General features: G+C 49.4%; 1 protein-coding gene across 1 annotated transcript in view; it reads right to left on the reverse strand.

Annotated features, from left to right (window-relative positions):
- Nucleotides 1-13,441, reverse strand: part of ano2b (anoctamin 2b) — a 34,016-nt gene that overhangs the window by 8,618 nt on the left and 11,957 nt on the right. Inside the window, exons 9-14 of the mRNA XM_067255032.1 lie at nt 9,222-9,296; nt 8,740-8,941; nt 7,386-7,497; nt 6,862-6,919; nt 6,682-6,782; nt 1,588-1,736 (exon numbers count right to left, since the gene is read on the reverse strand). Coding sequence (XP_067111133.1) covers nt 1,588-1,736; nt 6,682-6,782; nt 6,862-6,919; nt 7,386-7,497; nt 8,740-8,941; nt 9,222-9,296 — 697 coding nt within the window. The remainder of the gene's footprint in view (nt 1-1,587; nt 1,737-6,681; nt 6,783-6,861; nt 6,920-7,385; nt 7,498-8,739; nt 8,942-9,221; nt 9,297-13,441) is intronic.

Consider the following 13,441-nt stretch of genomic DNA (forward strand, 5'->3'; position numbering starts at 1 on the left):
ATAACAACTGCCAGACACCTGGTCATTTCTGACCTGTGACACCTGATTTGCACCTTCTGGAACTGAGGCTAGCTAGCAAAACAAAGGCTTACAATGCCAGCTGACTAACGAGAGAATGTGACCACGCTCATGTAGAAGACAACTACCGCCACATGTCCAGCTTTGCCGTCCAAAGGAACGTAACGCGATGTTTTGCTGTGGGAAACCAGAATGTACTGGAGATACATGAATTGAAAATCCATACGGGGGTTTTAGAAATATTTTGGCAGTGGTGATTAGCTTGGTTTCTCATGAGACTACTCTGCAATCAGGGTTCCCTTGTAAATCTGTGTCTCCTAGCGTCGCGTTTGGATTCGTCAGACGTCTGGAACGATGCCTGCAGTCCTGAGACGTGGAAGATATGTGTTTACTCTGGGGACATGACTGTGTGTATGTTTTTGACAAGAACACACACACACACAAGACAGCAAATATACAGAAGACAGACAGACACACACACCCACCATTCCTACAGTGTTCAACATGCCATGCGTATCTTTTATCAGCAGCACATAGGACAGCAGTGTGTCTACAGGTGTTTTTGTTACAGTCCTGTGCATTCCACACTGACTTTTACAGAGTGTGTTCCAGAGCTTTCAGTTCTCTGTTTTAAGTTCTGTACCAAACACCGTTAAAACTGTTCAGGAAGATTTCGAGCTGCCTGGTGAAACTTTAGCGTCAAGAAAGCTCCAGACTAGGGTTGTGTTTGTCCCACCCGTGTTATATTAACAATTTACATTTACATTTATTCATTTAGCAGACGCTTTTATCCAAAGCGACTTCCAAGAGAGAGCTTTACAAAGTGCATAGGTCACTGATAACTACAAGATAGCCCCAAAAAACATTGCGGGTAGCAAAAACATGAAGCACATATTGTGAACAACCAAAATAAGTGCCAAAGGGAAGAACCACAAGAGCATGTAGTTAAACAAGTTACAATTAAACAACATGAATCGCTATAAGTGCAAGTGTACCTGTAGAAAAGCAAGCAACAGTTAAAAATATTTCAACAATTTAAATCAGTTACCACTAACCAACAAGAGCAGCAAGGCTCTAAACAAGAGTCATTGTGATCCTTGAGGAAACTAACATGGGGTCCAGCAAACCTACAATAAATCTTTGATCTAACATGGCAGGGTAAGTAAAAGCTGGTATCCCTCCACATCGATGATGCGTTATTTCTCGTGTGTCTCTAACAGAATATCTCCCAACAGGCCAGGGGGCAGAGGTAGAGACCATGCGACAGCGAAGCATTAGGGAGGAGTCACAGGGACAGGGTGGGTGGTCTCCAGGTGTGTCGTTACCTGAGCCACACCCCCTGACCTGCCTGACCCACCCTTTACAGCCTGAATACAACCTGTGTGTGGTCCTTGTTAGTGCTGTCACTGCTGACTTAGGCTGACCAGCACCTTCTATGGGTGTACCCATGTCTGTACGCACCTGGTGTGTGTGTGTGTGTGTGTGTGTGTGTGTGTGTGTGTGTGTGTGTGTGTGTGTGTGTGTGTGTGTGTGTGTGTGTGTGTGTGTGTGTGTGTGTGAGAGACTCACTCATCTCCATGTACTCCGGGGTGAGGCCCTCGAAGGGCTCCAGGACATAGTCCAGGTTCCACTGCTGTGGTGGCCGAGCGACCCGCTCCTCCCTCTCTTCCTCGGGAACGCCCTTGTCCTTCAACTTCCTCACCAGCTTCTTCAGCTTCCTGAGCCCAGGGAGACAGGGTGGCAGGGGCACAGGTTTAGACTTTAAAAAGTCTTCATTGGGCAGTTAAAACTGGCATATTTAAGAGAGAGAGAGAGAGAGAGAGAGAGAGAGAGAGAGAGAGAGAGAGAGAGAAAGCGAGAGAGAGGAAAAAAGAAAGAGAGAAAGAGAGAGAGAGGGAGAGAGACAGACAGAGAGCAAGGAAGTCACCACCAAAAAGTAAGATTACAAGACAAAACAACAACAAGAGACGTACAAGACCGAAAGTGAGTGGACCTTATAGTATATAAGTAATTTGGAATTAATTTGAAAGATCTGACCCAGTGTAGCCCAGTTTAGCAGTAACAAGCTAACAAGAAAATAAAAATATGAAAAACACCTTTTCGGAAGTTGTGCCTCCTCAGAGCAGAGGAGAGGAGACCTATCACAGAACTAAGAATGTACAGAAAACATAGCCCACTGTCCTGTGTCGAAATGCACACCCTTCCCCTAGACACTCAAACCCTTGACTACCCCAACACAGACAGCAGTATAAACAGAAACGTTTACGAGACAACCCAGTGACCCTCTTCCATGGCCAATACCAGACCGGACAGGCAAGCAACCTCAATCTATACCAACCAGCCCTGGCAAGGCACAGTGCCATCACCTCCCTTTATCCCTCTACCAAGAAGGCAGTTATATGTAATGGGTGGCAAATCACCATTAGAGAAGAAAATGACTGTACTGCCATCTGATAGTCAATATATTCAAAACCGGTACTGTGACAACAAAAAAAACCTGAGACAATTTGAGGCAGACTTCAGGTCCATCAGGAAAAGAGCAGCAAAGCGCACACACACACACACATACACACACACACATACACACAGACAGACACAATGATCCAGAGCACTGGGAGCCCTCGTGTTCAGACCCTGCACACCATGGCGCTGATGAAAGAGCAGTTCACCCAACTGGAGGTGGAGAGCAGGTGAGCAAACACCAGCCTGACTCTACCAGCATGGAGGGTCTCCCGGCAGACATGAAGAGAGAACAGCAGTGTCTTCACTTCACAGCTAATAAAGATCCAGCAGGAGAGGGAGACCTACGGGAGGAGATGTGGCTGCTCTAACAGAGGAGGTTAGAGAGCTAACAGAGAGACAGAGAGAGCTGTAGGAGTGAGCTGGCAACAGAAGCTACAGGGAGGGAGGGAGAGCAATTGGCAGCATGCAACACCAAAAGAACATTTCCCCACATCTGCTCCCTGTAGAAACCTCTGGCAGCCCAGTCAGATCCACACCACCAATGGCTCCCACCCCCACCACTCAAGTTATTCCTTCTCCCACCCCAGAACCACCAGTACTGCTAGCCCACAGCCACCACAGTCCAGAAGATCCCACACCCAGAGGGTTAGACATTGTGTTACTACTGGATTGTCCATGTCGACAGAGAAACAGTCCCAGTTTTGGCCGGGACACTGGAAGACGTTGCCCACAGGAGCAGCGGGGCAGCACACACGCCCCTCAGACACTCCGGACCTGCACCTAAGATGCCCAGGACCCGCAGCCCGCAGCCACAACCAGGACCCCCCCCAGCCACGACCAGGACCCCCCCCCCCAGCTACGTCCAGAGCACCTCCAGAGAGGACCAGAGGACCACCAGCCACACAGTGCCCCCCAACCCAGCAAGGCTGAGTCCACATCTTCACCTTCTACTCCCCCCTGCAGCAGGCCCCACCACTACAGGAGCCACAGAGAGACAGGCTGAGCTCCGCAGAGGCCATTGGCCAAGCGGCAGAACCTGCCAATCACCTGAGAGAGATCCAGCACATGCTAGGTCTGTTATGCTCCCATTTAATTGGAGGATGGTAAGATGGAAAACGTAAACATATTTAAATACACTCCAAAAGCTATCTTAATAGTTAAAAAAAAATAACAAAAAAGTCAATAGGAATCCTGTATACTTTATAGTGTTGATGTATGTTCTGTTCTTATGTTTTGTTTTAATCTTGCAGTGTATCTCCTTTTGAAATCTTTTCCTATTGCATGCTGGATTATCCAGGGTTTAAGATCATCTGAATTTAGTTTAAGAAGCAAGAACCTGGACTTCCTCAAGGAAGTTAATAATGTAGACATCGTCTTACAGGAGACAGTGCTGATGTTTCAGTATAAATAACTGGTTTATTTACTAAGAGACAAGCCTAACTGCTCAATGTCGGCAGCGAAATAGCAACTTGCCCTTGACCTGAGGGACAGCCAGTGGAACAAAGTATAATGAATAAGGCATGACATGTTATCAATTTGCGTACAAAAAAATCACCTGTTTTTCCCATCTGTTTTGTTTACAACATGCTTTTTTATGTACAGTGTGTGTATGCATAATGTATAAACAGCATATGCATGTGGATGTACATGTACAGTTAAGTTTGTATGAATGCATACTACACAGTATGTTTTGCTTTGATACATTTGAAATACCCCCACCCTCATTCAAAATGTAATAACATACCCTTGAAATGTAATCATAGGTAACTTGGCATTATGATATACTGTTTGTTTGTGATTTATGATATTATTAATTTCCATGATATGTTTATAATTACATGTGTAGTATCTTCACTGTGGACTGCTTTGGCAAGATTGTTTGACCTGAACATTCATGCCAATAAAGCATATTGAATTTAATTGAGAGAGAGAGAGAGAGAGAGAGAGAGAGAGAGGGGGGGGGGGGGGGGGGGGGGGGGAAGAGAAAGAGAGAAGGAGGAGGAAAGAAGAAAAGAGAGAGACAGCAAGAGCAACTTCTCAGTAGCTCAACTATGCTACGTCTGTGAGCGGCATTAAAGTCCCAGATCCACCTTTAACCCTTGTGTACGACCCGACCACACAATTAGGCTTGTGATACGGCGCTTTAAGCATGCTAAAGTCTTCATCTGCTTTCCGTTCTGCGGCTCCCCTGCGGACGGATGAATGGAAGCAAACCTGGCAACCCCTCCCAAAGCCACCCAAATTTATGAATCAACATAAAAGCGATCCAGGGAACAATTACACTCAGATTTTAACGATGCACTCATAAACACTACAGGCAGGGCCTTCTCTCTAGAGCTTCTCACCCTGCCAGAGAAGGCCAGTGCACACGTGTGTATGCGTGTGTGTTGGTGTACAGAGAGTGAGTGATAAAGTGAGTGAGAGACAGAGAGAGAGATCCTTTCTCTTACTGCCTATTAATGCTCCAATAAAACAGACTTAGTATATGCAGCCCTTGCATTATTTAGGCTCCAAAAACACAGGCCCTTTCAGCACATAACTTTTTAATGGCTTTGCCTTTGTATCATAAGTGCTTTCCCCTACTCGTGGTGGGAAGGCCTCATTTAGCATCTGTTCACATGCATCTGAATTAAACACACAAACACACAAATGACACACACACACACACAACGCTGACACGCACATCTAACCTAAACACACTGCTGTCAGTAATCACCAGCAGACGTCCCTTTATTTACTCATGACGCAGACAGAGACACACACACACATAAATCTAAAGTGAGCATGCGTGTCCATATTGGCAGGAATAGTACTGGTCTGGGTGGAGATTAAAGGTATTTGATGTAGGTCACATCTCTGGGAGCTCTCTCTCACTCTCTCCCTCCCCCCCTCCTCTCTCTTTCTGTGTCTCTTTCCTGCCTTCAATTTCTTATCCTCTACTCATCTCTCTCTCCCTCATTCTCTCACAAACTAGTCCTTCTCTATCTCCATCACTCGCTATCACTCCAAGTCATCGCTCTCTCTCCCTCTCTCCCCTCCCCTCCCTCCCTCCCTCCATCCTCTCAAAGCCAAGTTCTCTCTTCCTTTCCGTGCCTAAAGTGGAGGATCAGCTGAAACCTCGCTGCCAACCACTTAGGAGAAACACACACACATACACCAGACAACCTGACATGTTTTTACAAAACACTGTGTGTGTGTGGGTGAGTGAGTGAGAGTGAGAGTGAGAGTGAGAGTGAGAGAGAGAGAGAGAGAGAGAGAGAGAGAGAGAGAGAGAGAGAGAGAGAGAGGGAGAGAGAGAGAGAGAGAGAGAGAGAGAGAGAAAGAGAGAGAGAGAGAGAGAAAGAGAGAGAGAGAGGGAGGAAAAAGAAAGGCAGACTCAATTCTGAGGTTTGGATTCCTCCTCCATAATGGTGCTCCCTCGGCCCTAAATGGGGGGGGGGGGTCCTGTTTTGTCAGACTGACCTGTTTGGCTTGAGGTGGTGTACAGTGTTTACATGTACAAGCATGCATAAACACACACACACACAGGCATACGCACACTTTCTGAACGTGGTAGATGGGAGATGCAACGATGTTATGCAAATGAACTCTTTTGTTGTAAACAGTCTGGCCAAGTTGTCTGCACACACACACACACACAGCTTCCATCTTAGCATTCATTGACAGAGTTGGGAGGAGGCTGGGTGCATTTCATTCGACTCATACTGGTGTTGTTTATGGAGAGGAACAGCGGTGGCCATTGCTGCCCTTAGACTGGCAGACTAATGGTTGTTGACGAGCAACGCAGGACAAATGTGTCCAGACTTACTGGCTGAAAGTGACTCTTAACTGGGTGGCAGTGTTCAAACACATAAACTAGGAAACTGGCAGATTGTACCATTGGACAGTTGACCTCCTCCTAATGGTCTCATTTGCATTTTAGCCTGGGCCATGATGTTTGTTGACATGGAATGTTGCCCATTATGGAGGGAGGGAGGGAGGGAGGGAGGGAGGGAGGGAGGGAGGGAGGGAGGGAGGGAGGGAGGGAGGGAGGGAGGGAGGGAGGGAGGGAGGGAGGGAGGGAGGGAGGGAGGGAGGGAGGGAGGGAGGGAGGGAGAATGGAAGGAGGACGAGAGGAGGGGTTAGGAGGAGAGGAGGGGGGAGGAGGGGAGGAGGAGAGGAGGAGCAGAGTTCATTGATTTATTGTTACTTGTTACTCACGGTATGCCGATCTCAAACAGGTTGTTTTGCAGGAGCTGCTTCCCCAGCATGATGATGCTGAGCTGGATACACAGCTCTATTAGGCAGCCTCCAGGAGCACACTGGGGGGAGGAGGAGGGTCAGAGACAGAAACTGGAGGACGAGGACACACACACACACACACACACACACTCGACTCACCTCCTCCATTCGATAGTCGTTGATGATGTACACGTAGTCGCCAGGCCGTCCGGCGAACCTGTGGAGGCGAACACACACACACACACTTGAGGTGGTGAGGTAGGGCTGCTAACAGCTGTTAGTGCTCAGCGCTGTGCCTCCTCCCTGTTTACAGAGCTACAGGGGCTCCCTCCAGGGTCACCTCAGCAGTCCTCATCAGTCTTCATTAGCACACACACACTCTCGTATACACACACGCTCACATACATACACTCTCATATAGACACACACACACACACACTCATATACAAACACGCGCACGCTTCTATACACACACTCATAGACGTACACTCTCATATAGACAATCACACGTGCACACTCTCTCTTCAATACACACTGTCACGCACACTGTCGTACACACACACACACACACAGACTCCTTCGCTCGCACACACCATCACTTTCTGTTTCACACACACACACACACACGCACGTGTCGAACACACGTGCTTGCCGTGGGCTTGTTCCCACGCGGCCGTGCCTACCGTCCCTTGAAGAACGCCACGTAGAAGATGGGGGCGTAGGCGTTCATGAACTTGAGGAGAAAGGCCTTGAGGATGAGGCGCTCCTCAAACTGGTTCTCCGTCTTAGGGATCTCTGGAGGAAGGGAGGGTCGGAAGAGGAGAGAGGAGGTGAGAGGAGAGAGGAGGGGAGAGAGGAGGAGAGTGGAGGGGAGAGTCAGTCACTGGCAGATGGAGCTCGACAGCCAAATATAAACAGCACACACACTCAAACACACACACTACCTCTCCTTGCTTGGGAAAATCTTCCCTCCTCAGAATAACAAAGTGAGTGGTTGAACTGTGTAGGCCTTTCTCTCCTCCTCTCAGACCAAACTAACAGAGACAGACAGAACACCTCTGGGTTTGGGACTGAGAGTAGAGGGTGATAGAGGGAGAGAGACAAAAGAGAGAGAGAGAGAGAGAGAGGGGGGGGGGGGGAGAGAGAGAGAGAGAGAGAGAGAGAGAGAGAGAGAGAGAGAGAGAGAGAGAGAGAGAGAGAGAGTGTGAGTGAGTGAGTGAGTGAGTGAGTGAGTGAGTGAGTGAGTGAGTGAAGGACTATCTGGGGGTGGCAGCTGGGAGGCGGGACAGGACTGTAATCATCTGAGCCAGTCAAGAAGTAGGTTAGAGAGAGAGAGGGGGGGGGGGGAGAGAGAGAGAGCAAGAGTGAGCGAGAGAGAGAAAGAGAGGAGGGCCATACGTGTGTGTGTGTGGGGGGGGGGGTAAAACCTTCCCTCTCTCTCTCCTCACCCTGTCCCCAGAGACTTGCCCTGTTAGAGTGCATGTCAGCAGAGCCCCTCTGATAGTCAAATGACACACTCGCTCTCCTTGCTCTGCTGCACGGACCAGAGGGGCCTATCAAACTTTCATCACTCTGACCGACAGGAGAGGAGACCAGCGGAGGAGGAGAGGACAGGAGATGAGAGGAGAGCAGGGGAGAGGACAGGAGAGCAGGGGAGAGGACAGGAGAGGAGCGCAAGAGAGGACAGGAGAGCAGGGGATGAGGAGAGGAGACCAGTGGAGGAGAGCTGTCTACACAAACGTTTGTGTGTTGTGTGTAAAGTATGCTGGATGTCCGTGTGTCTGCGTGTGCTTGATGTCTGTGTGTGTGGGCATGCACGTGTGTGTGTGTAGTGCAGGAACGAGTGGGAGAGGGGCGCCCCATGGGGCTCACCAGGTGAGAGAGAATGTACCGCACAGGCTAAGGCCTTTCTGCAGGGGCCCGGGTTCAATTCCGGCCCGGGCCATTTCCGACATGTCCTACCCTCTCTCTCTTCTTGCTTCCCTGTCTCTCTCTAGCTGTCTCTAGAAATAAAACCGAAAGAGTGTGTGTGTATACCCAGCTCTGTCAGCCAGACGGCCACTGCTCCGTAGATCTCATCCAGGATGAGGATGACCACCAGGTTGATCACGACGGCTGTGGCTGTGACCGTCACGCGCACGTTGGACTTGGTCTCCGGGTCGGGGCTCATCGCCATGAGGGCAGAGACCGTGATGCGGTAAATGATCACGCCGAAAACTGCCGCGAAGGTCACCCCGAACTGGCAGGATGCCGAGATGGAGCGAAGATGGGATTTGAGGAGGGTGAACAGGCAATGTTAAGATCAGACAGAACAACAATATAAAAAAAAACTTGCATTCATGATGGTGACCTTTTGATGGTGCAAGGAGAGAGAGAGAGAGAGAGAGAGAGAGAGAGAGGAGAGAAGAGAAAGAAAGGGACAGAGACAGAGACAGAGAGTATGAAGCAGTCCGGGGCATGGGGGGGGGGGGGGGGGGGGGGGGGGGGACATCCGGTGCCCTCCTGCAGGCCTGTCTCACCATGAAGAGGATGGAGGCCACATTGATGAAGTAACCAGGGAGACGATCCTTCCAGGTCAGACTCTCTGGCCCTGCCTGTAAGAGGAGAGAGGAGATGAGACCTGGCTCACCCCAAAATGACACACACACACACCACCTCATTCACTGTATTCCAAGACAGCCAACATGCATTTGATTTGAAACCCAGGAGACGGTTAGAGAAGGAACAGAAGGGAAAACGACACCTGCAGACAAAGTGAGAGAGCGAGGAAGTGAGGGAGCAAGAAAGCAAGGAAGAGGGAAGGAGTCTCCTGTCTGACCTCCGACCCTTGGGTCTGGATCACCCCTTGGGTTCTGATTCCCCTGGGGTGGGGTCAGGGCTACTCTGGTCCTAGATGTGAGCCAACATGATTTCCCAGAAGGCCCAGGGACAGACGTGTCAGTTGGGAAGGAGGGAACATGGGGCCACTGGAATGTTCCGGAAACACAAACTTATATATACACACACGTACACAAGTATGGTTTCCAGTGGCCTTTCTTGTAAAGCAGTATGCCTAGAAAAGTCTAATGAAAGTTAATAGCTTAATAGCTTAATATAATCATTGAAACAGCAGACTGGAGCTCTGTCGTAAAAATAAACCCCTGTGTTTACCAAAGGAATGTTCTGGAAATGGCAAACAATCACACACAAAGGACGTGACAGTTCCTTGTGGAGGTGCACCCAAAGACAGGGGATTGTAACAAAGCTCATTAGGAAGGCAACAGCACCACCTAGCACACACACAAGGAAAGGCTGCACAGTAGCGAGCGCACACACACACATACCAACCATACCTGGACCTGATCTTTAGTTTCCTCCAGGATCACAAATGACTCTTATTGAGAGACTTGTTGCTCTTGTTGGTTAGTTGTAACTGATTTAATCTTATTGTACTCGCTATGAAATCTATTATTGTTGCTTGCTTTTCTACAGGTACACTCTTGCACTTTTGCGGTTCATGTTGTTTAATTGTAACTTGTTTAACTACATGCTCTTGTGGTTCTGGCCTTTGGCACTTATTTGGTTTTTCACAATGCATGCTTCATGTTTTGGCTACCCGCAAAGTTTGTGTCGTTGTTAGGATCAGTGACCTATGCACGTTTGTAAAGCTCTCTGTCTTGGAAGTCGCTTTGGATAAAAGCGTCTGCTGAATGAATACATGTAAATGTAAACAGTGCTGTATAACACAGGTGCAGCTTTATGTGTGAGCAGGCCAGTTGTGAGGACTGACACGGCAGAGAGAGCAGGAGCAGAGAGACCCACCGAGAACAGAATCGTGGTCGAGTCTACAGACGTGGTAAGCTCCACTGGTCTATACTGGTGTTCTGCTTCAGCGTATCCGAAACACACATCTGGGCGGGGGTTGGCGTGTGTTGGCGAGCCGGAGCCCTGTGCCGCCAAGCTGGTCCGTGGGGGTGAGGTGGGACAGGGGGTGGGGGGGGGATCCCCTCTAAGCCGCCTGAAACCCACTCAGCCCGGGGAGGCGTGGAGTGGGTGGGGGGTCAGAGCCCAAGGTGACCTGGGGGGTTTAGTTCCAGCTCACTGGACGGTTTTAGTAATGCTCATGTCACACACACACGTCCGTGTACACACACACACACACACACAGCAGCCTGGTGGTTTTAGTGAGACTTGTTGGCCCAGAGTTCCAGTTGTTCAAGGACAAAGGGACTTCCTGAGAGTGTGTGTGTGTGAGAGTGTGTGTGCGGGGGGTGGGGGGGGGAAATGGGTCACCCGTTTATAATTGGTTGTCAACCTCTCGAGAGGAACCGGTCCAACAGAACTCTCCCTCCATCAGTCCTCTCCTCAATTCAAAACTGTCACTCTTAATTCCAGCCTTCTAGCACGCCTGTTCTCTTTATCTCGTGTTTTCCCTTCATCCCGCTCTTTCTCTGTCCTTCCTTTCTTTTCAGCTATTATGGGGTGTTCTCCAGTACGGCAGGTAAAGTTGAAGGCTTCACTCTCGCGTAGCTCCTGTCAACACATAACTTCTATCCCCCTGGTTTCAGTGTTATTCTGGAACATTCTAGAGAGAATTCTGGGAAACCTAACCTCATCACCTTGAAACAGAATGGCTTCCTCTGGAGATTTGAGCCGTGCTTGCGGAAACCGACATCAACTCTGGGGGGGGGGGGGTCTTTCTCTTGGTGCGTGTGTGTGTCGTCCCCCGTCGTCGTCCCCCCATGGTCCACTAAGCTCTTTGGGAAATTACTGCCAGGGGATTTCCTTTCTGCCATATGTCGCCCTGCCCTGCGCGCACACACAAACAACAACAACTCCATCACTCTGTACAGTATGTACTTCCTTCCTGTGTACACTCACACACACGCAGGCCCGCACACCCGGGGGGCACACATACCTACCCTGACCTGAACTCACACTCTCCTAAGCTAGCAGTTGAGACAATCCCACTGACTAGACCAGCAACGACTGTGTTCTTTAGGACAACCACACTGTAGAGTGACAATGTCAGGAAACTGTGTTGTAAAACAGATCAAGTGTATTTCAAGAGCCCTTTTACAAGCAATGTCACAAAGGGCTTCACATATAACTGCTCCTAAACCAACCTTCAAGGAAGACAAGGAAACACATATATGGAGAAAGTCAGAGCTACACTATAGGTACAAAAGGTATTGGGACACCTTACCATCCCACCTAGGAGTTTCTTGTATGTCTCATTCCAAAGCTACAGGCAATAATTCTGGGAATGCTGTGTGTGGGATTTAGTGCCCATTCAGCCACAAGAGCATTAGGGAGTTTGGGCACTGCTGTTGGATGATTACACCTGGCTTGCAGACGGCGTTAGAATTGATCCCAAATGTGTTTGATGGTGTTTAGGTCAGAGGTGTGTGCAGGCCAGTCAAGTATATTCATACCAAACTCAACAAAATGTTTCTGTATGCATGGATGGATGTGCACACAAGTACTGTGTACACACAGACACACACACATGCGTCAGACATGTATGATAACGATAAGAGCAACAGCACACACCACCAGTTTAGTTGTGAAGTCTCCCTAGATGTTCTTGAACTGTACACACACACACCAGTTGATCAAATCAGACCCATGGCATTTACGGCCTCCGTCTGATTGCTCGTCTGTGACGTTTAGGGGACAATTGGTCCATGTTAGCAGCATAACGAGGCAGATTAAAAGCAGCGTGTTCCATCATTATACTGCATTATCGTCATCAGGACCGACATATCCTATATAACCGAGTTAAGCAAGCAGATACACACACAGACACACACACAAATAGCCCAGGGAATCAGTCTGGGACCTAGATATGTATCTAACAGATAGGGTCCCTCATGGCAGACTCACAAAGGTCTCACAGTCACCTGGATACAGTTGACCCACTCTCTCTGGCCACACACACACACATTTGTGTGCAGCGACCCACATCAACACACACGTGTGCAGAGACAAACACACAAACAAGCACGGTTTTGTGCAGAGACACGCACTCAGTCACACTGCACACACATATGCAGAGACACCGACAGACAGACACACACACACACACACACACACACTGATGTGGCGGGACACAAACACACACATCAGAAGTACAGAAGGCTGCCTGCCCCCCTGCTGCTCTGTCGGCGTAGGGGGTGTGTTCTGGTCTCCATGGCGACGGTGTTAGAGCCGCCGCTAATCTGGGCTCTGGCTTCCTGCCCAGCATGCATCACTCCCACTCACCAGCCCTCCCCCTCTCTCTCTCTTTCTCTACCCCCACAACCTACCTCACTCTCCCTTTTGCTCCCCCCTTTCCCCTCTCTCCCTCGCTCTCCCTCTCTCTGCCCTCTCCATCTCTCCCCCCTCTCCCCCCCTAACTCCTTCTCACCCCTCTTTCTTTAAGCCCCCCTCTCAGTTTGTACTTTCCCCCTCCCCCTCTTCCTAATTCTCCATCTCTCTCTGGAGGTCTAACCCTGGAGTGTCACTCTGGAAGTCTAACCCTGGAGTGTCACTCTGGAAGTCTAACCCTGGAGTGTCTCTCTGGAAGTCTAACCCTGGAGTGTCTCTCTGGAAGTCTAACCCTGGAGTGTCTCTCTGGAAGTCTAACGCTGAAGTGTCTCTCTGGAAGTCTAACGCTGAAGTGTCTCTCTGGAAGTCTAACCCTGAAGTGTCTCTCTGGAAGTCTAACCCTGGAGTGTCACTCACTCTGGAAGTCTAACCCTGGAGTGTCTCTCTGGAA

Source organism: Osmerus mordax, chromosome 17, assembly GCF_038355195.1.
Source record: "Osmerus mordax isolate fOsmMor3 chromosome 17, fOsmMor3.pri, whole genome shotgun sequence".
Classification (NCBI taxonomy): domain Eukaryota; kingdom Metazoa; phylum Chordata; class Actinopteri; order Osmeriformes; family Osmeridae; genus Osmerus; species Osmerus mordax.